Source organism: Microcaecilia unicolor, chromosome 7 (genome assembly GCF_901765095.1).
Source record: "Microcaecilia unicolor chromosome 7, aMicUni1.1, whole genome shotgun sequence".
Classification (NCBI taxonomy): domain Eukaryota; kingdom Metazoa; phylum Chordata; class Amphibia; order Gymnophiona; family Siphonopidae; genus Microcaecilia; species Microcaecilia unicolor.
In genome coordinates, this window is record NC_044037.1 from 66,895,755 (window position 1) to 66,920,978 (window position 25,224).

Here is a 25,224-nt window from a genome sequence, read left to right on the forward strand (position 1 = left end):
GTATGTTGCATGAGCCTGTATGTTTGAACATATAAGTGAAATCAAATAAAAACGCTGCCTACCACCAATAAACAACGACAAGGATGCAGCAGCTCATCGGTTTGCTTGCTTTGTTTTGAGTGTATACTAGATGACAACTGCGCTCGGGGAATGGGAAACAGCGACCAAACACATTGAATTCAACCTTTTGACGTCATCCCGTCTCCTGCTTTCTTTAACTTTTTTGGTCCCGCTCCTGTTGACATTTATCGGCCCCACCCCATCCCGCCACGCTTGGAAACAGGAAGTTGCGTCAGGGGGCGGGGCGAGAGGCGGTCGTGTTTGTATGTTTATAAGTCGTTGCCTCAGAGAGGGAAGGAACGTTTTGGGTTTTGTAATTATGGAAGATAAGTTTGAAGGTAGGCTGTGGGAGTTGGGCGTTTCATAATGAAAGAAAGATGCTGATCCTCGGACGAGGGAGTGAAGGGGAGACAGACATACTATACAGGGGAGAGCTGAAGAGAAGGATAGATGGTAGACTGTGGTCGGGTGGGAGAAGCGGATCCCCAGGTCCTCAGTATACGATATGTTTTATTGCATTCATGCATTATATAATATAAATCAAGGAGAGGAAGTTTGTTTAAAAAAAAAAAATTAAAGTAGTGCACTGAGGGATCCCAGATTCAGATGCACTTTACTGGCATTAAAGTAATTGCTCCGAGTTTTGTTTTATAGTAGCTACGTTAAGAGATTAAAATGTTTTCAATATCGTGATTTAGGGACTCTATAGGGATAATGCTGGTCCACTCAGTGTCAGTAAAGAAATGGTTGCCTTGACCGTTGCAGAAATATTTCCCATCGTTTTGAGTGCCACAGGCTTGATCAAAAACCTTCCAAGCGCACCTGGATAAGTTACCTATACTGTTACATCTTATGAGCACCAGAAAAAAAAAAGCATTCTTTGGCACAATGCAGTACTTCTGTGAGCGTTCAAAGTAAATTTGAGAGACTGAGATCATACTCCACATACACTGGGCTTAGGAAGAGGTTCATTCTCTTCATGGTGTGCAAAAAAAACTAAAAGGCACAAAGGAGTGGAGGTTGACACAATGACTTCCATGCGAGACATAGTAAAATATGGAAACCTTTGTTAAGACACCAAGATGAAACCTGACATGGAGCCATGTTTCAGTGGACAGCGTGCCTGCTTCAGGGGTTCCTGAAAACCACTCAAAACTAGAATACTGAGTTTCTGCCTGTTGCAACACTTTGAGTTATGTAAATAAGTACACTGCCAGCCGATGGCAGGACATCCAGATATAAGAAATGCTGAAGCAAAGCTGTGGATGGGTGCAAACATGTTGCAACAGGCACCAGAAATAGAGAATGACACGGGGACAGGGACCCGCACTGTGGGGATGGTGACAGCCCACAGGGACAAGGACATCCCGTGGGGGCGGGGACAAACTTTGTCCCCATGTCATTTTATACTTTGAAGCGAGTTAATGAACTGGACTGTTGTTTATGTTTCAGTGATGAAGATGATGATATTTAGATTTGTTTAAGAAAAACTTGCTGGCCGCAACTAGAAAAGTTTGCATGGGGGATCCTGTACATTCCTGAAAACAACACATCTTTTAAGAAGATATTTCCTATCACAGAAAGGACTGTGGAACACAGGAGAGCTAGATTGAATCCTGAGATTGTTGATGACTTATTCATCTACAGATTAAAAAAAAATCATAACAGTGCTTCATGGGGCATATTTCTCCCATGCTAGGGCATACAGAATTAACAGGGTGGATTAGGATTCCTTGAGGTAGTAGAAGTCAACTATTGTTGGGTGTGGTGGTGGGAGGGTTTTTATAGTTGCTCGTTATTATTGTTTTCTGTTTGTGATTTATAAACAGTTGCACAGCATATTGTTCCTTTTTATACTTTAATAAAAAGATAAAATCATAAGTGTTTGAGGCTTCCTCAAATGAGGACAGAGCCCACGGTTATGGGGACAGGGCCTGCAAGGGCAGAGACAGAACCTGTGGGGATTGGGTGGGGACAGAGACAGAGCCCACGGGGATGGGATGGGAACAACCTTTGTCCCCGCGTCATTCTCTAATCAGAAACTCAATGCTCTAGACTTGGAGTGTTTTTCAGTGACCCCTGAAGCAGGCGGGTTATCTGCTGAAAACAGGGCCCTGTGTCTGGTCTCATCTTGGTACCTTAATAAAAATGTCCATATTTTACTACTCGTGTGGAAGTCATTGCGTCAACCTTGGCATCTTCTGGATTTCCATAGAGGTCTTTTTCCCATTTCTCATGCACAAAACTAACCCATTTTGAGAACTTGACCTTGAGGGAGAAGATTAACCTTGCTTAATCAAAAAAAAGAAAGTAAGAAGTATTTGTTGTAGTTAATATATAGTTTTCAAATTTGTTCTTTTTGTCTTAGTGTTTATAAGAAAGAAGCACAAGAAGAAAAAATCTTTGACAGAGGAGGATGTTGCTGTGAGTATGCTTTGTTGCATTTTATGCAGCTGTAGAGTGAATGTGTGGCGCTGGCCCAACACACGCAGCCAGCTATTTCTTTTACCATGAAGGTATTTTTTAAAAGTAGATGCGCTGTGATCATAAAATGGCATTTAAGAAAAAGATTTTTTACATTTTACATGCTTTTTAGCCCCTACCCCCAGCACTGATTCTATACTATGTAAATGTTTTAAGCTTAAAATATATATATACAGTGCAATCCGCTTACATGCAGTTAACTTGAGCGTGCACTTAACCGCTGTGACCCAAAGAAGCTTGACATCTGATAAACATGTACAGTACTGTTTATTATACGTACAGTATACAGTCTCAGTTAACGGACATTAGGATTACTTGAAGTAATCAGTCATAATCCTCTGTACACTCGTGTCTGTGAGTTCCATAGATATGCCAGACGGTAAAAACTGTCATAGCACTGACATCCAGTGGCTTCCAGATAGGCCCGCACAGTGTTGAGACTCTCCAGCGCTCTTGCAAAAGTGACTGGAGGTTGTTGAATTTCGCCAGCATGTACCTCGCTACTCATTTCATCATCTGTTTCATCATCATCTGTTGCCTGCGTGTAGGCACATATCTCAACATCAGTGCTGTTGTCAGCTGTTTGTAGATTGTAATCAGCAGCTACGTAATGATGAAACTCCTCTTCAGTAACACCGGCTGAGATGTCAATAGCCTGTTCATATGGCATGTTTGCAACAGCTGCATCTGTTTCGTCCCTCTCCACATCCTTAACAAAGCTTGCCCGCTTGTAGCAGTTCACAATGGTTGCCTGTGTAACATGATTCCAGGCTTCTTTCTGCTTATGTAGTGAATCCAACAGTGATAGATTACGAGCCAGTTCAACAGCACGTTTATCCTTGCCAGTCTGGTCATCCATAATGCTCATCAGATGACGTAGCACAATGTTGTTTGAAATTGGCTATTATGCCCTGATCCATAGGTTGGATCAGAGAGGTAGTGTTTGGTGGCAGGAAGACCACCTTGACGTTAGACAGCCTGACATCATCACTGTGTGCAGCACAATTATTACAAAGCAACAAAATCTGACGCTTTTGTGCCCACATTCTAGTGTCTAACTTCTTTAGCCATTGCTTCCAAATTTCCCTAGTCATCCATGAATTTGCATTAGCCTCATATAACACAGGAAGTCGCTTAACATTCTTGAAGCAATGGGGCTGTTTGCTATTTCCAGTGACGAGTGGTTCCAACTTCTCACTGTCATCCATATTGCAGCAAAGGATGATCATCAGTGGGTCCTTCGATGTTTACCTTCTGTAGTTTCGGCTTGTTTGAATGCAAGTGTTCCATCAGGAATCGCTCGCCAGTAGAGACCGTTTTTGTCAGCATTGAAAATGTCACGAGGTGCAAACTCATCCAAGATGGTAGGAAGAACTGAAACAACCCAATTTTCAGCACCAAAGTCATCAGCGTCTTGCTTCTCACCATGCTGTTTCTTGAATTTTATGTTCCTCTCCTTCCATCTTTCCAACCATCCAACAGTGGCTTTGAATTCAGTTAGTCCAAGACTTTCAGGTAGCTGATTAGCTTTCTCCATAAGCAGTGGACCACTGACAGGAAACTGCTCCTGACTTGTGAAAACCACCGAAGAAGAGCATCTTCTACCTCCTCAGCTTTCCCTCCCGTTTTTGTTTCCGTTGTGGATTTCCAGAAGCTGGTCTTTCTGCGTCAAGATACGTGAAATTTGACTGGGATTGACACCTTATTCTTTAGCAATAGATGCTTGTCTTTGTTTGTTTTCTAATTTTTTAAGAACTTCTATTCGTTCAGCCAGTGTTAAAGTCTTACAGTTGCGCGACGACGACAACTCCAGTGTACACTCTAACAACATTCTTTCGCTTATTCTACCTGTGGCATTTAAAGGGGCGGTAAATTTGAAATTTAGTCGGTTGTCACGCACCAATCGGCTTCCATATTCCATGTGCGCGCTTATGTGGAGTCTTTTCTGCAGAGGAGCGGTCTTAAACCATGCATATAAGCGAATCTTGCACTTATCAGTGGTGCGGTAAACCGAAGTTTGTCCCCATAGAAATTGATGGTGCTAAAACGGGACCAAAGTAGGGCATGCAGTTAAACAGAGCATGCGCTTATCCGACGTGCACTTAAATGGAGTGCATTGTATATATAGGAAACTTTTTTTATGAAGTTTTGAAGATATAAATCAGAGAAACAATATTTCCCAATAGAAATGTTATCAATATCAAAATTAAAGTCTCACAATACTAGAAGTTCGAACATAGGCAGTAGTTAGGAACAGTTATTCCTTGTCGTCATACCAGACCAGCCCAGACTAATGGGTTATGTCCATCAACGAGTAGAAGAAGATAGAGAAAAGTAGTTCTTGTGATTCACCCCTTAAGGCTATTGTGCAGCCCAGAATCTTATTTTTTTTTCTGTCTCCAAGCAGATGGTTGAGGGACAGTGTAGTTATTCTGCAGTGCTTTTCAGCCAGCTCCTACCCCAAGTCTCCTGGGTGTCAGTTGAGCAAGGGTTTTCCTCTTGGAAGTGTATTCTCCTTGTCTCTCAAAAACTGTGGTTGGAGCTGGGTGACACCTGGCGGTGCCAGGCTTCCCCCCATTCCATCACTATTCAGCAGTTGTTGAGTTTTGGCAGGCTACAGGCTGCTAATGATTCCTGCTGCGAGTGGGATTACCTGCAAATAATTATTTCAACAGGTTTTTCTTCTCTCTTGGTAAGTATTTTTGCCAGGCCCTTTTGCCGTGCGAGTTCTGCCTCAATTCAGAGCGGGAGGAGCCTCTTAGTTGTTGTTTTTTTCTGTTTCTTCTTCCCATGCTCCTCTTCGCTCTTTTTCCTATGTGCGAGTTGGTATGTTTATTCTCCAGGTGAACTTTCCCTTTCGGGGTATTTCAGTCAGTAATTCATGGCTGTGAGCTTGGCCTTGGTTTTTAGTGTTTAAGCACAAACTTCATATATTCTCTGACATAGTGGTTCTCGAGGTTCGGGGGGTGCCTTAGCTTAGCTGCACCCACTCCAGGTGTTCCTCCTTATTAATATACATCTCACTCTATGGCTACTCTCCTCACTGTCGTGTTTCTATGGGGTAAACTAGCTGTTGGCATTTAGCTCTGCCATAGCTCTTAAAGCGCATTCTAATTCACAGTTTCAGGGGAGTTTCTCAAAGTCCCTAGAAGGGGGTCTCTCTCTCGCTCTCTCAATATATGTTCCATTGCCTATTGTGCTGCTCTCTCTGCCAATAGGCTCACCTGAGGATGGCTTTCATTGTTCTCCTTGAACTGCATTGACTATAGGTTTCATTGGGAGGCTCTGTCTCTATTGACCTTATGATAGTTGTGCTGACAGGACTCATCTGCCACATTACCCAACTTTTTTTTTTCTGCGTGTTGTCTCTAAATGCCTGTTGGTAACTCGCATATATATCTTTGTTATATAGTGAGGCTGGCTTACTATGAGCTCTGAAAAGCTGTGTTTTTTCTTAGCAAAGCGCATTTGTTACTTACCAAGGGATCTGTTTATGGGTCAGCCGCAGTGCAGGTGTCACTTGGGAACACCTTTTGAAGTTGCATTGCCTTCTGGTTTTTGAGAGAGAGAGAGAGATTGTTTTTTTGTTTTTAATTCAAATTCTTGTTACTTACCAAGGGATCTGTTTATGGGTCAGCCGCAGTGCAGGTGTCACTTAGGAACACATTTTGAAGCTGCATTGCCTTCTGGTTTTTGAGAGAGAGAGAGAGAGAGAGATTGGATTTTTGTTTTTAATTCAAATTCTTGTCCACCTTTAATCAGAATCTCCCAAGTAATTGAGGAGCAGTTTGTTTCTTAGCTGATACTGTAGCTCACTTATCCACTCCTACCCTAGTTGAGAACATATTCATGCACCTTTTTGATTAGAACATAAGAATAGCCATACTGGGTCAGACCAATGATCCGTCTAGCCCAGTATCCTGTTTCTAGCAGTGGCCAATCCAGGCCACAAGTACCTAGCAGAAAGTCAAATAGTAGCAACACTCCATGCTACGAATTCCAGGGCAAGCAGTGGCTTCCCCATGTCTGTCTCAGCAGCAACTTTCTTTACAATCACAAGTGTTTATAACGTAATCTCAGAAATATGGTTCAAAGCAACTTGAATTGATACAGATGTCTCCATTGCAATTGTAGAGAAATATAAAAAAAAGATTAACTATTTTTGAAAAAGAAAGGTCTTTAAGTGTTTGTGAAAGAATAAGTTGGTTGTTATCGGACAATTAAATGTATATTATTCCAGATTTGAATAGCGTGAGAGGAAAAGGCACCTTCAAAAACTTGCTTATATCGAATACCCTTACATTAGGGGAAAGTCCAGCAAGAAACAATTAAACAAGAAGTTTGCGTATTTAAAGTCTTAAATATGAAATATGTTTGTATAAACAGGTGTTGCTCCAGAAAATATTTTAAAAATGAAGCAGGATATTTTGAACTAAGTCCTAACCTGCACCAGAAGCCAGTGGAGACATATAAAGGAGTGACATGATCAGACCTTTTAAATTTATAAATCAAATGAGCAGCTGTATTTTGAAGAAGCTGAAACTTTTTTTTTCTGTAATCTAATTGAAATCCCATAATAGATAGAATTACAGTAGTCTAATTAGGTCAGAATTAAACTCTGTATCAGTAAAGCAAAATGGTCTATCAAAAAAACTTGAACAAATAATTCTAAGTGGATGAAGTCTTCAAAAAAAAATAAAACAAAAAAAACCTTGTTATATAAATGATTTACCTGAGGTTCTAACGAAAGAGAAGAATCCAGAATGATACCCAGAACTTTACATGTATGATCAACTGGCAAACTTATTTATTTATTCATTACATTTAATGTACAGACAGAGCGGTTAACATCAAGATCCAAAGGTATTTTGTCAGGAAAAGATTCCTGATGTAAACCAAACTATAAGATCTTAGTTTTATTTGTATTTAACTTTAATATTGCAGCCCAGTGTTTTATCTTATTAATACAGTCGACAGTTATATGATAGGTCTGGTCCAGACATGTAAGTGTAGGTACCATATATATATACTAGAGAATGGCACAGTTACCATTACCATGGATATACCGCGGTAAATTGCAGTAAATTTTCAGTAACAGCATCACTGTAGAAAAAATTACTGCGGCTGCAGGAACAAAACTTTTTACTGTCCTGCGGGAACTGTAAAAAGCCTTGTTCCCACGGTAAAAAAAAAAAATCCTCTCCTCCCAGCGCAGCTGTCAGTCAGGTATTGGAGTCACTTACGCTTTCCTACAGCCAACCAGCAGTGTCAGCAATTCACACAGGAGGAAGTTGTAGTAAAGAGGACGGCAGTTGGCAGGAGGAAGGCCATGGAGCCGGCCTTGGTGAATCACTAGGAAAGTGATACCAAAACATTCTCGAGTGACATGGCGGGGGGGGGGGGGGGGACACGGGAGAAAAGTGCTGACTGGAGAAACTGGACCCATGGGGAGGAAGAGGAGGTGAGGGATGGCTAGACCCATGGGAGGAGGTAGGGGGCTACACTCGGGCTCTGTCTTCCCAGAGCATGGTAGAGGCACCAGAGCACCGTTCACATGTAGGTTAGCAGAGGCCAGAAGATGCACAGGTTCAGCGAGTAGCACTACATGCTGCTGCCATACCCTGACCAGGCCTCCTGTCAGCTGCAGCTCAGGGCTCGCGCAGACTGTTATTTGAGTTTGAAACTTCCTCTTCTGAGCAAGCAAGGGGGAAGAGCGGAGGAGGCCATGTGACATGGGAAGAGAGGGGGGGGGCTGGACACATGGGATGGGCGGGCTGGAGGGAAAGGGAAGAGGGGGGCCTGGAGGGAAAGGAGAGAGTTGAGGACTGGACCCATGGAAAGAGGGAGGCTGGTGGGAAAGGTGGGGGCTGGACCTATGGGAAGAGGGGGGCTGTGAGAAAGGAAAGCGGTGGGGACTGGAGCCATGGGAAGAGGTGGTTGGAGGGAAAGGAAAGAGATGCAGACTGGACCCATGGGAGGAGAGAGAATAGAGGAAAAGGAGAGAGGTGCTGGCTGGACCTATAGGAGGAGGAGGAGGGGGGCTGGTGGGAAAGATGTGGGCTGGACCCTGAGAGGAGGGGGGCTACAGGGAAGGGAAAGAGATGCTAGACCAAGGGGAAATATTTGACAGACAGCAGGAAAGAGAAGAGGAAAGAGGGCAGGCTGGTGAACCTGGATTGGAATGGGTGGGGGGGGGGGGGGGGGGAGAAGCTGAGTTGGGTTGGAGAAGAGAGGAACGCATTGAGGAAGAGAGGGGAGAAGCAGGTCACAGAGAGGTAACAGAAACAGAGGTGAAATGTGCATGGGGGGGGGGGGCGCAGGGACAAGGACACAAAGTGGAGATGCAGTGTGGGGATGGTATATGGACAGAGGGGCAATGCCAGACACAGAATGGAGATGTTCAACACAGGGGGAGAGGATAGGGAGATAGAGAAGTAATGATGGATTTGGGGATATAAGCACAGGGGAGATAATGGACAGGGAAGTAGAGGGGCACAGAAGGGAGATGCTGAACATGGGGAACGATAGGAACACAGAAATGGAAGATGGATGGTGAACATGGAGAGAGAAGAGAAGTCAAATGGACAGGAGAACCTGGTGAGTGAGTTAAGAGAAGACAGAGAGAAGCAGAAACCAGAGCCTGAGATCAATATGATTTTAAAAATATAACCGGACAACAAAAGGTATAAAAAATAATTTTATTTTCTGTTTTGTGATTAGAGTATGTCTGATTTGAAATGTACATCTTGCCAGAGCTAGTGTTAGACATGGCTAGGGTCCAGGGCAGAAATTGGGGAAGGGACCCCAAAGCCCACTACCAGGCTACACTTTCTTCACCTTTCATCAGACTTGGGGCTCACTCTGGTCAGGAGCCAAGGGCAGTTGCCCTAGTTTACATTCCCCTAACACTATCCCTGGTATGTGCCATCTTTCTATTTTGCACAGTACAAGAGTAAATACATATCTTTCTATATCTATGGCGTTATACTAAATAGCTGTTTGAGGCTTGTGCAGATGGGGGTCGGAGCTCGTGGTGACGGTGTCAAACTTTGTCCCCATGTCATTCTCTATATACTTGTTTATAAATTGAGAAATTTTGGCTTCAAAATCCCATCAATAAACCAGGGTCATCTTATCTATGGATTGTTCTCATTGGTACTCTAGCATTCTGGCTATTGCTAGCTTCATGGAACTACGCTGTGCTGAAGTTACTTGAAAGGATACAACCAATGCTATATATGTTCCTGATGTGGGAAGAACTCTTAATTCAGGTGAGCTCTAACAGTGTTCAAATTAAAGAGAAGAGGTTTGGAGGAAGGAGTGCAAGTGAGACTGGGGAGTGGTAAAATAAAAGCGGTTGTTTAAAATCTGTAAATGTTCTGTCTGGTTGAAAGTTTGTTCTGAGCATGTACACAGAGGAGGGCATGCCTGCTGGGAAGTGAGCATAATTATGTGGTGACCTGCAGAGAGCTACAACTAAAAACCATTTGATTGGCTGATTGCTCAAGCAGTAGGTTCAAAGTGGAACTTTAGCAGAGACTTATTGAGAGTTGGCGAGTGAAATTCCGATAGCGATTTATGTGCAACGCAGAGAATCTTAAATCAGCTTCCAAAAAATATGGGCAACCAATGAAACTTTAAAAACAAAGCATGATCAAATATTTGGGCATTCCCTAGGAGTCTAATTGCTGTATTTTGCAGTGTTTGCAGTATCCTAAGCTGAGAACTTGGTAGACCTGACTTTACTATGTTACCATATACCAATCTGGAGGTAAACAGAGCATGCAATAATGTCTGCATTGTTGATTCATCAAAGTATCCTTTAATTGATCGTAACTGTCTCAAAAAAGAAAAACCCTTTTCCATATCATCAAGCTGATCAATCCATAGACTGGTGGGTTGTGTCCATCTACCAGCAGGTGGAGATAGAGAGCAAACTTTTGCCTCCCTATATGTGGTCATGTGCTGCCGGAAACTCCTCAGTATGTTCTCTATCTCAGCAGGTGGTGGTCACACACAGCAGCAGCTCTGGCTAGGCCTCCAAGCCTAATTTTTAGGTTTTGTTGAGTGCCTGGGGTTGAGGGCTCTTTTGAGCAAGTGCAAACCTGGTGGTGCCAGGTCCCTCCTTTTCTCCCCCCTCCCGCTGGCTCCGTTAAAAAAAAAAAAAATTTTGAACATCCTTAAAGGCGTTTATTTCGACGTTTATTTAAACGTTCATTGCAGCTACTCACTGGGACACCAGGTCGTTACAGCTCGGAGCGGAAAGCAGGTAATTTTTACCTTTTTATAGCGGGCAGGGGGTTCCCCGATTTATCTCCTCGTGGCATATGGCGTCGGAGGGCGAGGGCGTAAAGAGTCGCTCCCCGGATCGCTTGGGCGCTTCTAGAGGGGATGCGGGGGTCTTAAAGTCTGATTCGCCCTTGTTGGGTGACAGTTTTGTGACCGATGAGTGTCCCGGTCCTTCCTCCGGTGTGGCGGTTTTTCCCGCCATAAACGCCCATCCCCCGCTCCTCGCCTCCGCCATCTTGGCCGGCCACGCGGCTCGGACGGCTTCTTCTTGGGCCGCCCTTGAGGTAGGAGACATTAATGCCATGAACGCCCTTATTTTGGGCGACGGCACAAAGGCGGCTAAAATTAAGCGCCGTTTTTCCCGCGCAGCTCCTTCGCGGAGTGTCGCGCCGGACGCCATCTTGGATGCGCAGCATGTCTCTCCCCCGCTCTTGCGAGCGCCGGTTGAGGGGAGTCTAGGGCTGTTGCCCAGGCTGCGGAAGTGCACAGTCTGGGGGGTTTCTCCCCCGAGTTTATTTTGCTGCTGCATCAGGCCTTCCTTATGCAGAACGCTGCCCCTGTTCCCTCGTCAGGTAAAGAGGTTGAGGCCCCCGGAGGTAAACGCCCTCGGGTTGATTCCCAGGCCTTGGAGGACTTTGTCTCCTCCGATGTAGATGAGGGCAGCGTATCTGAGTTCTCCCAACGGTCCTTTGCGGATTCCTTGGAGGAGACGGATCCCCGCTCGGATGGAGCGGATGACCCCTCTGCAGCGCAACTTTTTAGCTCAGAGGATTTGCCCAACCTGTTTGTGCAGGCCATGGGCATTTTGAAGATTTCCTCTCCGGAGGACGTCTCTCCCTCAGCCCCTGTTGGCTCTGCCATTATGCTGGGGACGAAACGCCCGCCTAGAACCTTCCACGTGCATGATGCCATGCACACCTTAATTTCGGCTCAATGGGATGTCCCGGAAGCGAGCCTTAAAGTGGCTAGGGCTATGTCCCGCCTCTATCCTTTGCCTGTAAGTGAACGTGAGGCCTTTCTGTGGCCTACCGTGGATTCTTTAATCACTGCGGTGACTAAGAAAACGGCGTTGCCGGTGGAAGGTGGCACGGCCCTAAAGGACGCCCAAGACAGAAGATTGGAGGCGGCCTTAAGGTCGTCCTTTGAGGCGGCTGCTTTAAGTTTGCAGGCCTCAGTTTGCGGCTCCTATGTGGCCAGGGCGTGCCTGACTATGGTGCAGCGGGCTTCCCCCTCGGATCATTCCTTGAGGGCTGATTGGTCGGCCCTGGAATCGGGCTTAGCCTATTTGGCAGACTTGCTGTATGATGTCTTGAGAGCCTCAGCTAAAGGCATGGCTCAGACAATCTCTGCGCGGCGGTGGCTTTGGCTGAAGCATTGGTCTGCTGACCACGCCTCTAAATCCCGCCTGGCTAGATTGCCTTTTAAAGGCAAGCTGCTCTTTGGGGTCGAGCTGGACAAAATCGTGACCGATCTCGGCACGTCTAAGGGCAAGAAGTTACCAGAGGTCAGGGCTCGGGCTAGTACTCGCCCTGGTACCTCCAGAGGACGGTTTCAGGAAGCCCGTCGGTACCGCCCGGGCAGGTCGGGCTCCTCTGCCCCCTCTTCCTTCAAGAGGAACTTCTCCCCCAAGCAGCATTCCTTTCGCAGAGACCGCCGTCCCGGAGGTGCTCCCTCCGGTTCTCCCCCAGGGTCTCGTACCCAATGACGGGGCCTTGGTCCACGCCTCAGTGCAGATTGGAGGATGGCTGTCCTCGTTTATGGGCGAGTGGACCACAATAACTTCAGACGCTTGGGTGCTGGAAGTCATCAGAGACGGCTACAAGCTAGAGTTCTGCCGACCCTTAAAAGACGGGTTTGTACTCTCTCCCTGCAAGTCTCCGGTCAAGCTGTGGCAGTGCAGCAGACCTTGAACAATCTGATCCGCCTGGGGGCGGTCGTTCCGGTGCCAGAAAATCAGCTTGGCAAGGGACGTTACTCCTTTTTCTTTGTGATACCAAAGAAAGGAGGTTCTGTATGGCCTATCCTCGACCTCAAAGGGGTCAATTGGGCCTTGAAAGTTCGGCACTTTCGCATGGAGACCCTCCGCTCTGTTATAGCGGCAGTGAAGGCAGGAGAGTTCCTGGCATCCTTGGACATCAAGGAAGCGTACTTGCATATTCTCATCTGGCCTCCTCATCAATGCTTTCTGCGTTTTGCAGTACTGGGCCGACACTTCCAGTTCAGAGCCCTCCCGTTCGGGTTGGCTACTGCTCCGCGGACCTTCTCCAAAGTAATGGTGGTCATCGCGGCCTTCCTGAGGAAGGAAGGAGTTCAAGTCCATCCTTATCTGGACGACTGGTTGATCCAAGCCCCCTCTTATGCAGAGTGCGGCAAAGCTGTGAACCGGGTGGTTGCTCTTTTGAGCTCCCTGGGGTGGATCATCAACTGGGAGTAAAGCCAGCTGCGCCCGACTCAGTCCCTGGAGTATTTGGGAGTTCGATTTGACACCCAAGTGGGCAGAGTGTTCCTGCCAGACAATCGGATTGTCAAGCTTCAGGCTCAGGTGGACTAGTTCCTAGTAGCCTCTCCTATTCGGGCTTGGGACTACGTGCAGCTGTTGGGCTCTATGACGGCCACGATGGAAGTAGTGCCCTGGGCCAGGGCTCATATGAGACCACTACAACAATCTCTGCTGCTGCGCTGGACTCCGATGTCGGAGGATTATGCTGTGCGCCTTCCCTTGGACCCAGCAGTGCGCAAGGCGCTGAGCTGGTGGACGCAGACAGACAAGTTGTCTGCAGGAATGCCTCTGGTGACCCCGGAGTGGATTGTCGTCACGACAGACGCCTCTTTGATGGGCTGGGGAGCCCACTGCTTGGGAAGGACAGCGCAGGGGCTCTGGTCTCCTGCAGAGGCAAGTGGTCTATCAACCTCCTGGAACTCACAGCCATTCGGTTGGTGTTGTTGAAGCCTGTACGGGTCCTGTCGGACAATGCCACGGCTGTGGCCTATGTCAACCGCCAGGGAGGTACCAAGAGTGCCCCTCTAGCCAAGGAGGCTATGAATCTATGCCAGTGGGCGGAAGCGAACCTGGAGCAGCTTTCAGCGGCCCACATTGCCAGAGTCATGAATGTCAAGGCGGACTTTCTCAGTCGCCATACCTTGGAGCCCGGAGAGTGGCAGCTATCTGCTCAGGCGTTCTTGGACATCACGAAGCGCTGGGGCCAGCCGAGCCTAGATCTGATGGCGTCATCGGCCAATTGCCAAGTGCCGCACTTTTTCAGCAGAGGACGGGACCCTCGATCCCTGGGAGTAGATGCTCTTCTCCAACAGTGGCCGACACAAGAGCTTCTCTATGTGTTCCCGCCCTGGCCCATGTTGGGCAGGGTGCTAGACCGGGTGGCAAAGTATCCCGGCAGGGTAATCCTGGTGGGTCCGGATTGGCCCAGACGTCCCTGGTATGCGGACTTGATCAGGCTCTCAGTCGGCGATCCTCTGCGGCTGCCAGTGGAGCAGGGCCAGTTACATCAGGGTCCCGTGGTGATGGAGGATCCCTCCCCCTTTGGTCTTACGGCCTGGCTATTGAGCGGCAGCGTCTGAGAAAGAAGGGCTTCTCAGACAAGGTCATCGCCACTATGCTGAGAGCGAGGAAGCGCTCGACTTCTACTGCTTACGCCAGGGTTTGGCGTATCTTTGCAGCGTGGTGTGAAGCAGGCTCACTTTCTCCCTTCACTGCTCCAATTTCTTCAGTGTTGGCGTTCCTGCAAGAAGGTCTGGACAAAGGCCTGTCGCTCAGTTCCCTGAAAGTTCAGGTAGCGGCTCTGGCTTGCTTCAGGGGCCGCCTGAAGGGTGCTTCCCTGGCTTCGCAGCCAGATGTGGTGCGCTTTCTCAAGGGAGTTAATCACCTGCGCCCTCCTCTGCACTCAGTGGTGCCTGCGTGGAATCTCAACCTGGTGCTAAGAGCATTGCAGAAGCCGCCTTTTGAACCCTTGTCGAGGGCATCTCTGAAAGACCTGACGTTGAAAGCAGTCTTTTTGGTGGCTATCACTTCAGCCAGAAGAGTTTCCGAGCTCCAGGCACTTTCATGTCGAGAGCTTTTTCTGCAGTTCACTGAGGCAGGAGTGACTATTCGCACAGTGCCTTCCTTCCTGCCCAAGATTGTTTTTCGCTTCCATGTGATTCAGCAGCTCTGTCTCCCTTCCTTTCGTAGGGAGGTCTACCCAGAGGAATACTCTGCTCTCAATTTCTGGATGTGAGACGAGTCATCATCTGATACTTGGAAGTGACCAATGATTTCCGGAAATCGGATCATCTGTTTATCCTGTTTACAGGTCCTCGTAAGGGTCTGCAGGCTTCTAAGCCTACAGTGGCAAGATGGGCAAGGAAGCCATTGCAGCGGCTTAGGGTCCGTCTCCTTGGAAGAGATTTGCAAGGCGGCAACTTGGGCTTCGGCCCATACCTTGGCCAGGCATTACCGCTTGACTGTGGCTGCTCGGGCGGAGGCCCGGTTTGGAGCTTCAGTGTTGCGGTCAGGGATTTCTATGTCCCGCCCTGGGTGAGTACTGCTTCGGTACATCCCACCAGTCTATGGATTGATCAGCTTGATGATATGGAAGGTAAAATTATGTATCATACCTGATAATTTTCTTTCCATTAATCATAGCTGATCAATCCATAGCCCCTCCCAGATATCTGTACTGTTTATATTCTGGTTGAATTTTAGGTTCAAGTTTAGCCTTCAGTTACTTCAGGAGGACTTCGTGTTCAAGTTCTTCTTTCACTTGGATTCTTCAAGAGTTGAGACGAGTTTGTGTTACAGTGAGCTGCTGCATTCCTCTCCCCTCCATTTTACGGGGCTGGATTGAGATTTAAATTCTGCCGGCACTCCCTCCCGCTTCGTGCGGCTGTAGGGCAGCTTTGTACCCCTCCCGCTTCGGCGGTGTTAGGGTCAGTTAGCTCCTCCCGCGGTTGCGGTTGCAGGATAAGCCAGATCCCCCCGCATCGGCGGGGATGAGCTGGACGGATTCCCCTCCCCCACTTGTGTGGGGATGAGCTGGGTTAATTCCCCTCCCCCGTTTCGGCGGTGGTGAGCTGGCCAGAGTGTCCCTTCGTGGGTGTAATTCTCTAAGTGCTGAGTCCTGCGGATGGAGCTTTGATATCGACATACTGAGGAGTTTCCGGCAGCACATGACCACATATAGGGAGGCAAAAGTTTGCTCTCTATCTCCACCTGCTGGTAGATGGACACAACCCACCAGTCTATGGATTGATCAGCTATGATTAATGGAAAGAAAATTATCAGGTATGATACATAATTTTACCTTTAGTAACAGAGAGGAGACAATTACCATCCCCAGGTATTTAAAGCTAGTGACTGGTGGAATTGGTTTACCAAACAAAATAGGTATCAGTCGGACAAACGCTACTTCCTAATATCCAACAGGCTGTGGTCTTATTAATATTTAAAAGAAGCCAATATTGCTGTAACCAATCAGCAATGGCCGATAGTCCCTTCTGAAGGTGAGAGGTCCATGGTAGCAAGTAAATCTTTGCCAGAATAAAGACATCGTCTGTATAACAATACACACTTACTCCATGTTTCTGTATCAAAGTTATCAATGGGCTCAAAGATGTTAAACAGGAGTGGCACTAACACTGAACCTTGTGGCAGCCTGCATTCTAAGGGTGTTAATTCTGAGTTCTTATAAAAGATCTCAGAAGATCTTTTAAAGAGACAAGATTTAAACTGTTAGAGCTATACCCATGATACCTATAGATTGCAATGGCTGAATAAGTAGATTGGATCCACTAGATCAAAGGCTGCTGCCAGATCTAGGGACACTGCTAGGATGAGCTGGCCATTATCTAATAATGCCCACATTTCACTAACTACTGCTATTAAAATTGGTTCTTCTATGTCCTTTCCTAAAACCCGATTGTTTTCGGTGCAGTATATTTGTATTTTCTACAAAATCAATCACTTGTTTTAAGGATTACCTGCTCAATCATTTTAGCTGGAAGGTACAGATTAGAAATAGGTCTATAGTTCTGCACATTGTCTGGGTCTAAGGCAGTGGTTCCCAAACTTGGTCCTGGAGGCACCCCAACCAGTCAGGTTTTCAGTATATCCACAATGAATATTCATGAGATAATTTGCATGCGGTGGCATGCATGACTGGCTGGGGTGCCTCCAGGACCAGGTTTGGGAACCACTGGTCTAAGGAAAGGGCCTTTAATATAGGGTGGACACTAGCGCATTTCCATTTGGAAGGCACCAAGCCTTCCTGTACACTATTAACCACCTGTACACTATTAACCATCAGCAGTAGTAGTGGAGTTAGATATTAAGTTATCTGAAGCCATGATATCAAGATGGGATCTAGCTTTACACATGGTCGCTTAATCCATTGGACTTAATTTCTCTAAAGAGATTAAAGAAAAAGTTTGGAATTTACTTATCTTTGATTCTGGGAGTTTCACTTCTGGCTCTACATTGTTTGCCTTAAAAGCCCCCTTTAAGCAAGAAGTACGTAAATTCAGGACCTTAGTTTGAAAATGTTAACCTAACCTCTCTTTGGGTGGCATATCCATTGGTGCATTATTTTCCCTAGAACCTCTCAGTTACTTTACTAGAGAAAACATCTGACCCAGTATATTACCACTTTCTCTAATCATTTTTGAAAAGAAATTTTACCAATTTCACTTGAAAATTATAGTATTTTTGTTATTGTTTACATTGATTTTGAAAAGCTACAGTTTTATTTTTGGGCAGGCTTTTTGGCAATTGCAGTTGCCTTATGAATTTCAAAACTTTTTTTTTTACACAAGAGCTCTGCTCTTTTGCTAAATTTGTTGGACTGTTGCAATGTGTTATGTTTAGGGATTACTGGAAAACTGCTTAAACAGCTTCAGACAACTCAGAATGCAACTACTAGATTGCTTATGGAAAAAAGTAAATGAGAAAGCGCTAGGCCTATTCTTAGAGAATTTCAATAGCTACCAGTTAGGGAATGCTGCTTGTTTAAGCTGATGGGTTCAAATATTATATTATCAAATGCTGCCTTATTGAGGATTATTCACCAGTATGAGCTATCCCACATGCTTGGATCCTTATCTCAGATATTATTAGAAACCCCAAACTTAGCTTCTTGTCTGAGAGTAAAATGGATGAATAAGGCTTTTAGTAGCCCTTTTATTAAAGCTTAGCATGCACTAAATTATAAGAAGCCCATAGTTATATAATGGGTTCATAGCACTTGGCGAACGCTAATGTCCGTTAGTGTGTGCTAAGCTTTAGTAAAAGGGCCTCTTAGTATGACAGGCCCAGGTTCTTGGAGCAAACTGCCCACTGAATTGCAGGATAAGGCTACATTAACTTCTTTTAGGATGGGTTTAAAAACATACCTTTTTAATACAAATGACATTATTCTATTTTAGAGGTTTAACCAAGGAGCTGGTTAGTATCCTCTTTTATTCTTTTTTTGTATTTTATCTGTGATGTAAACTACTTTGAATGGTCTATCCACAAAGTAGTATAAATCCTGATGATCGTCATCATCATCATTGTGTCTTGGAATAGTGAGAACCATTACACATTTACCTTCTGTGCTAATTTAGGTGAGAGGTTGATATGAGGGGAAAGCATTTATTTATTTATTTATTTGTTGCATTTGTATCCCACATTTTCCCACCTATTTGCAGGCTCAATGTGGCTTACAATGTTCCATCATGGCATTCACCATTCAAGAGTAAAGAAACAATTGGTATTAAATGAAGAACAAGTATAACTTAATAGAGTTGGGCAATCCGGTATAAAGAAAACAGTCAGAGTAAAAGGAAGTAGTGGTGCGATACAATTCCTATTATTGATCATTGTGGTATGCCTTATTAAAAAGATAAGTCTTTAGTAATTTTCGAAAGTTGAGTAGGTCGTAAATAGTTCTCAGGTCAAGTGGTAGTGCATTCCACAGCTGTGTGCTCATGTAGGAAAAGCTGGACGCATGTGTTAGTCTATATTTTAGACCTTTACAGCTTGGAAAGTGAAGATTTAGGAATGTTCGTGCTGATCTTTTAGCATTCCTGGGTAGCAGGTCAATAAGGTCTAACGTAGGCCGGGGCATCTCCGTGAATAATTTTATGAACCAACGTGCAGACCTAGAACACAGTGAGGGGCATAATCGAACGCGAACGCCCATTTGTAAAAACGTCCATCTCCGAGAACGGGTCCGTGAAGGGGCGGGCCGAACTGTATTTTCGAAAAAAATGGACGTCCATCTTTTTTTTCGAAAATACATTGGATTAGGGCGTTTTTTGAGCTGGGCGTTTTTGTTTTTTAGTGATAATCGAAACTGAAGCGTCCCAGCTCAAAAACGACCAAATCCAAGGCATTTGGTCGTGGGAGGGGCCAGCATTCATAGTGCACTGGTCCCCCTGAGATGCCTCTATGCCAGCCTCAAATATCATACCTAGCTCCATGACAGTAGTATGCAGGTCCCCAGAGCAATTTTACTTTAGTTGGTGCTGCGCGGACCCATGCAGAGAGGAAAAATCGGAAGAAAAAAAAAAACAAGAAAGCAAGTGCAGTCAGGGACGTCCAAATTAAAAGATAGTAAAAGGGGGAATTGAACCAGCAACCTTTTAATTACAAGCTCAGTGCTCTAGCCAGTGCACCACTGATTAGACGTCCTTTCCTTTCCATTAAGTCCCTCCAAGTTTCTGTCAGCCAATCACAGCTCATTTAGCTGACATCTGTGTCAGTTAAACAGCGGTGATTGGCTGACAGAAACTTGGAGGGACTTAATGGAAAGGGAAGGACATCTAAGCACCTGAATAATGTGGTTCACTGGCTAGAGCACTGAGCTTGTAATCAGAAGGTTGCTGGTTCGATTCCCCCTTTTACTATCCTGGTAATTTAGACGTCCCTGACTGCACTTGCTTGTTTTTTTTTTTTCTTCTGATTTTTCCTCTCTGCATGGGTCCCGCACAGCACTAACTAAACTAAAATTACTTCGGGGACCTGCATACTGCTGTCATGGAGCTGGGGATGACATTTGAGGCTGGCTTACAAGTTGGGAAAAAAGTGTTTAACATTCGTTTTTTTTTTTTGGTGGGAGGGGGTTAATGACCACTGGGGGAGTCAGGGGAGGTCATCCCCGGTTCCCTCCGGTGGTCATCTGGTCATTTAGGGCACTTTTTTGGGACCTGTTCGTGAAAAAAACGGGTCCAACAAAAGTGACATAAATTCTCTCTGAAAACGCCCTTCTTTTTTCCATTATCGGCCGAGCACGCACATCTCTGCTCAGCCGATAACCACGCCTCAGTCCCGCCTTCACCATGCCTCCGACACGCCCCCGTCAACTTTATGCGTTCCCGCGACGGAGTGCAGTTGGAAACGCCCAAAATCGGCTTTCGATTATACCGATTTGGGCACCCACAAGAGAAAGATGTCCATCTCCCGATTTAGGTCGGAATTTGGGCGTTTTTCTCTTTCGAAAATAAGCCTCAGTACGTTCTTTAACTGGAAGCCAGTGTAACCTTTCTGTTAGGGGTTTAGCACTTTCGTATTTTGTGTTTCCAAATATGAGTCTGGCTGCAGTGTTTTGGGCTGTTTGAAGTTTCTTGATGATATTCTCTTTACAGCCAGCATATAGTGCATTGCAGTAGTCTAGATGACTTAGCACCATTGACTGTACTAGGTTGCGAAAATGCTTCTAGGGAAGAAATGTTTTAGTCTTTTGAGTTTCCACATTGAATGGAACATCTTCTTAGTTGTATTCTTCACATGGCTTTCAAGTGTGAGATTTCGATCAATGGTAACTCCAAGAATTTTCAGGGTGTCTGAGACAGGGAGGGAAAAGTTTGGTGTGGTTATGGTAGTAAATTTACTTGTGTTATGTTGTGATGTAAGTATAAGACATTGTGTTTTTTCAGCATTAAGTTTTAATTGAAAAGCATCCGCCCATGAATGCATGATTTGGAAGCTGTGGTTGATGTCATCCATTATTTCCGTTAGATCATGTTTGAATAGGATGTAAATCATGACGTCATCTGTATATATCTATGGATTGAGGCCTTGAATGGATAACGACTTGGCCAAGGGTGTCGTCAGGTTAAAGAGGGTCGGGAGAGTGGAGATCCTTGGGTGTCCATGGAACTGACATATTCGAATTAGATTTCACTTGGTATGATCTTGTAGTTAGGAAGCCTCTAAACCAATTAAGAACGTTACCTCCAACTCCGAAGTATTCAAGAATGTTTAATATTTTATGGCTTACCATGTCGAATGCACTGGACATATCAAATTGTAGGAGGAGTATGTTATTGCCAGTTGCAATTGCTCGTTTAAATTTAGTTAGAAGAGTAATTAGTACTGTTTCGGTGCTGTGGTTAGATGGATCCTGATTGAGAGTCATGAAGAATTGAGAATTTATTTAAGTATTCAGTAAGTTATTTGGTCACCATACCTTCCATTAGTTTGGTTACTAGTGGGATATACGCTAGTTGGTTAAGTCATTTGTACTTTTCTTTGAGTCCTTGGGAATAGGGGTGAGTAGAATATTTCCTTTCTCCTTTGGGAATAGTCCATTTTGTAACATATAATTCAAATGCAACGTGATGTCTGATATGAATTGTTGAGGAGCGAATTTTATAAGGTTGTTAGGGCATATATATAGTTTGCAGTGGGACTTGGCAAACCTTTTGAGCGCTTGGGAGATGGAATCATCCAAGAGTGTGTCAAAGTTAGTCCAGGTTCGATCCGCTGGATGTTCACCGGAAATTGGGTCTAGACAGTCCAGGAATTTTACGTAGTCTGTGGAATTAATTGGTAACGTGAGTCGTAACTTAACAATTTTCTCTCTGAAATGTTTCGCAAGATTATCTGCTGAAGGGGTGTCTGTGCTGTTAGAGGTAATCGTGTGGTATCTAATAATTTGCTCACAAGTTGGAAGAGTTTGTGTGTATCCTTGTAGTCTGGCCCAATTTTAGTTTTGTAGTATGACCTTTTGGTTTGTCTGATGGTATATTTGTATTTTCTTTGTAGATATTTCCAGGCGTTGAGCGTGGAGTCGTCTTTCTTTTTATTCCATGCTCGTATATGCAGTGGACCTGATTTGATAAAATTTTTCTCCCATAGGCAAACAGTGGTGGTGTTTTGCAAAATGGGCGACGTTGTACGGAGTGTTCACTGCTGACGCTGTAGGTAGAAGCTTCAGAAAATTAAAAGGTGGAAGCTGTACTATGTGCTTGTCACTTCTTCGTAGGTTGTTGGTTATATTAGAATTGTTAAGAGTATTTCATTTTTTTTTCTCTTCCAGGAACTACAACATAGAGGGCATTTTCTTCTCAAACCAAAATTGGCACGGCTGGATATGTCTGAGTTTCCTTTACTACTTAAGGTAAAACCTCGCACTCTTATGTGGTAAGCTTTCCAGAAAGTCTTATGGGTCTTTGTCACGAAACGCCTAGCCACTCACCTGGGGCTAACCCTGCGACCACTTAGAGGGTCTATCCCCAGCACAGCTCAGGTCCACCTGCACCTGGGCATGTGCTCAACACTAGCACCCTCCTCCCATCGACTGGGTCCCAACTGTCTCTCGGCGAGTCTCCCGCTTTCAAGTTATCCCCAGTGATTTCTATGTTACTGGGGCCACACTTCCAGTGGTCCCACATTCCTAGAAAGCACTCACAGATCCAATACACAAGCCACCAGGATTCTTAGCCAGTCCAGAAAGCAGAGTTGATAAGCTAAAACATTTATTGTAATGAAAAACAGTGAACTATAAAAACAGATGTAAAATAACAGGTAACTGAATAAGGATCAATTATAAAACTAAACATTTTATCACTACCTGGTTAGTGCCTGGGAAGTACAGGAAATATAGCTGCTCACAGGGTCTTAATAAAGAGGTCTTTCTCTCTCTACTTCCAAACTGAGACTGGGGAAAAATCCTTTTTTCCCAGACTAAATTTGAGCTCCTGTGCCATCAGAGCCAGAACAACATTTTTTTTTTTTTTAAAGTAGCTGGCCACATCACTGCAGGTTACTTTCTCTTTGGGTTAAACTAAAGAAGGAACAGTCATTTCTTTGCAACAGCTTTAAACATAAAACATGCACCAGGTTCTGGCCAAACTAGAGAAATACACTTCAAGAAATAATTCTTATAATTCCCATGCTGGAAAATTCACCATTTCGCCACAATCTTCATCAGTGTAAATGTAGAAGAAAATGAGCACCAGCTGCTCTGCAAATCACTTAACTCATTTTGTATCTGGCTTAACAAGTTTGCATCCTTTAATCTCGGGGCTGAGGTATTTCCCTGAGCAGGTTCTATACATGCAGGTCTCAGAAAAACCTCAGCAATAATGGAAATGAAGCACTATAAGTTACTTTGTCTTTTGCGCCTTATATCTGGAAGGTCCTAAATAGTTGAAAGACTTAGGGGCTTTTTTACCAAGCTGCGCAAAGAAATGGGCCTAGAATGTCCTTATGTGAGCTTTTCCTGTGTGCTGAGCCAATTCCACAGCATCCCTTCAGACCAACACAGATGGGTTATGCACTCAACCAGCAGGTGGAGTCTGTGAACCACTGACTTCTGAGTTTGGCGATAACCATGCTGTGTAGTCCCAGAGAGCCAATAGTTCTCAGTCTCCAGCAGATGGTGGATGTGCAAATTGTGCAGTCCCAGTCAGATATTGGGGTGTTAGAGGCTTAGTAGGGATCAGTTCTACACTGCATAAAAATATAAAAATCTATAGTTATTCCTTCTCAGCGGGGTGTTGATAGCACTAGACTGAGGTTAAGGCCCATAGAGTGTCTTTTGCCCTGGATATGTCACACCTGGGTGATGGGGGGTCCCTCCTCTCCTTCCCCCATATCCGTTTGGAGATGGTTTCTGTGTGCTTCGGCTAAGCTTTAAATACCACTGAGGTCTGCTTTAAAAAAAAAAGTTGTTGTTTTTTTTTTTTTTTTTGAAAGTTTACCTTTTAGCGCTGAAAGGCTATGTGTTGCCAGCAAACTCAGGATCCTCCTGTCCCTTGCATCACTAGGTGATCCTTTTTTGTTGTTGTTTTTATTCCTTCCTTCTTCAGACGGTTTGCAGTCTGGGAAAAGCTTGTTCTCTGGCTGGTTCCCCTAATCGTGGCGGGAGTGAAGGCACTGTTTAAGCTGTATTTTGATCATCTGCGTTTGCAGTACAGACAGCTGTCTGCGGAGGTCTGGTGACCAGGGCTTGCTTTAGATGGTCTGAGAGGATCTTAGGACTACGGTTGATTTCGCCTTGGTGGACAAAGAACTGGCAAAGATAGAGATGGGTTCCTCCTTATGTGATGCTCTGTATGACCTTAGAGCTTTGTCAAATGCCGTGGCTCTTGGTGTAGTCGTCAGGAGGTACTTATGGTTACGGGGCCGGTCGATGAATGTGGACTCCGAAATCGAAGCTTGGTAAATTCCCCTTCAGGGGTTCTCTGTTATTTGGTGTAGAGTTGGTACAAAAATATTGCTATACTGGAAAAGACCAAAGGTCCATCAAGCCCAGCATCCTGCCTCCAACAGTGGCCAATCCAGGTCACATATACTTGGCAAGATCCCAAAAAAGTACAAAACATGTTATACTGCTTATCCCAGAAATAGTGGATTTTCCCCAAGTCCATTTAATAATGGTCTATGGATTTTTCCTTTAGGAAGCTGTCCAAAACTTTGTAAAACTTTGTAAAACTCTGCTAAGCTAACCACCTTTACCAATTCTCTGGCAACGAATTCCAGAGTTTAATTACACATTGAGTGAAGAAACATTTTCTCTGATTGGTTTAAAATTTACTACATTGTAGCTTCATCACATGCCCTCTGGTCCTAGTATTTTTGGAAAGCATAAACAGACGCTTCACATCTACCCGTTCAACTCCACTCATTATTTTATAGCCCCCTATCATATCTCCTCTTAGCCGCCTTTTCTTCAAGCTGAAGAGCCCTAGCTGCTTTAGCCTTCCCTCATCGGGAAGTCGTCCCATCCCCTTTATCATTTTCGTCGCCCTTCTCTGCACCTTTTCTAATTCCACTATATCTTTTTTGAGATGCGGCGACCAGAATTGAACACAGTATTCGAGGTGCAGTCGCACCATGGAGCAATACAAAGGCATTATAACATCCTCATTTTTGTTTTCCATTCCTTTTCTAATAATACCTAACATTCTATTTGCTTTCTTAGCCGCAGCAGCACACTGAGCAGAAGGTTTCAACGTATCAACGACGACACCTAGATCCCTTTCTTGGTCTGTGACTCCTAACATGGAACCTTGCATGACGTAGCTATAATTTGGGTTCCTCTTTCCCACATGCATCACTTTGCACTTGCTCACGTTAAACGTCATCTGCCATTCAGACGCCCAGTCTCGTAAGGTCCTCTTGTAACAAAT

At 45.0% G+C, this 25,224-nt stretch overlaps 1 protein-coding gene across 5 annotated transcripts in view; it reads left to right on the forward strand.

The window, feature by feature from the left end:
- Positions 1–317: 317 nt before the first annotated feature.
- Positions 318–25,224, forward strand: part of LOC115474031 (H/ACA ribonucleoprotein complex subunit DKC1-like) — an 87,674-nt gene continuing 62,767 nt past the window's right edge. For 4 of the 5 annotated variants that reach the window (XM_030209312.1, XM_030209313.1, XM_030209314.1 and 1 more), the window contains exons 1-3: positions 324–398; positions 2,429–2,484; positions 22,128–22,208. In XM_030209312.1, the coding sequence (XP_030065172.1) occupies positions 326–398; positions 2,429–2,484; positions 22,128–22,208 (210 nt within the window). In that variant the 5' untranslated portion in view covers positions 324–325. Of the gene's footprint in view, positions 399–2,428; positions 2,485–22,127; positions 22,209–25,224 lie in introns of all 5 variants that reach the window. The other variant, XM_030209316.1, reaches the window with a different exon arrangement.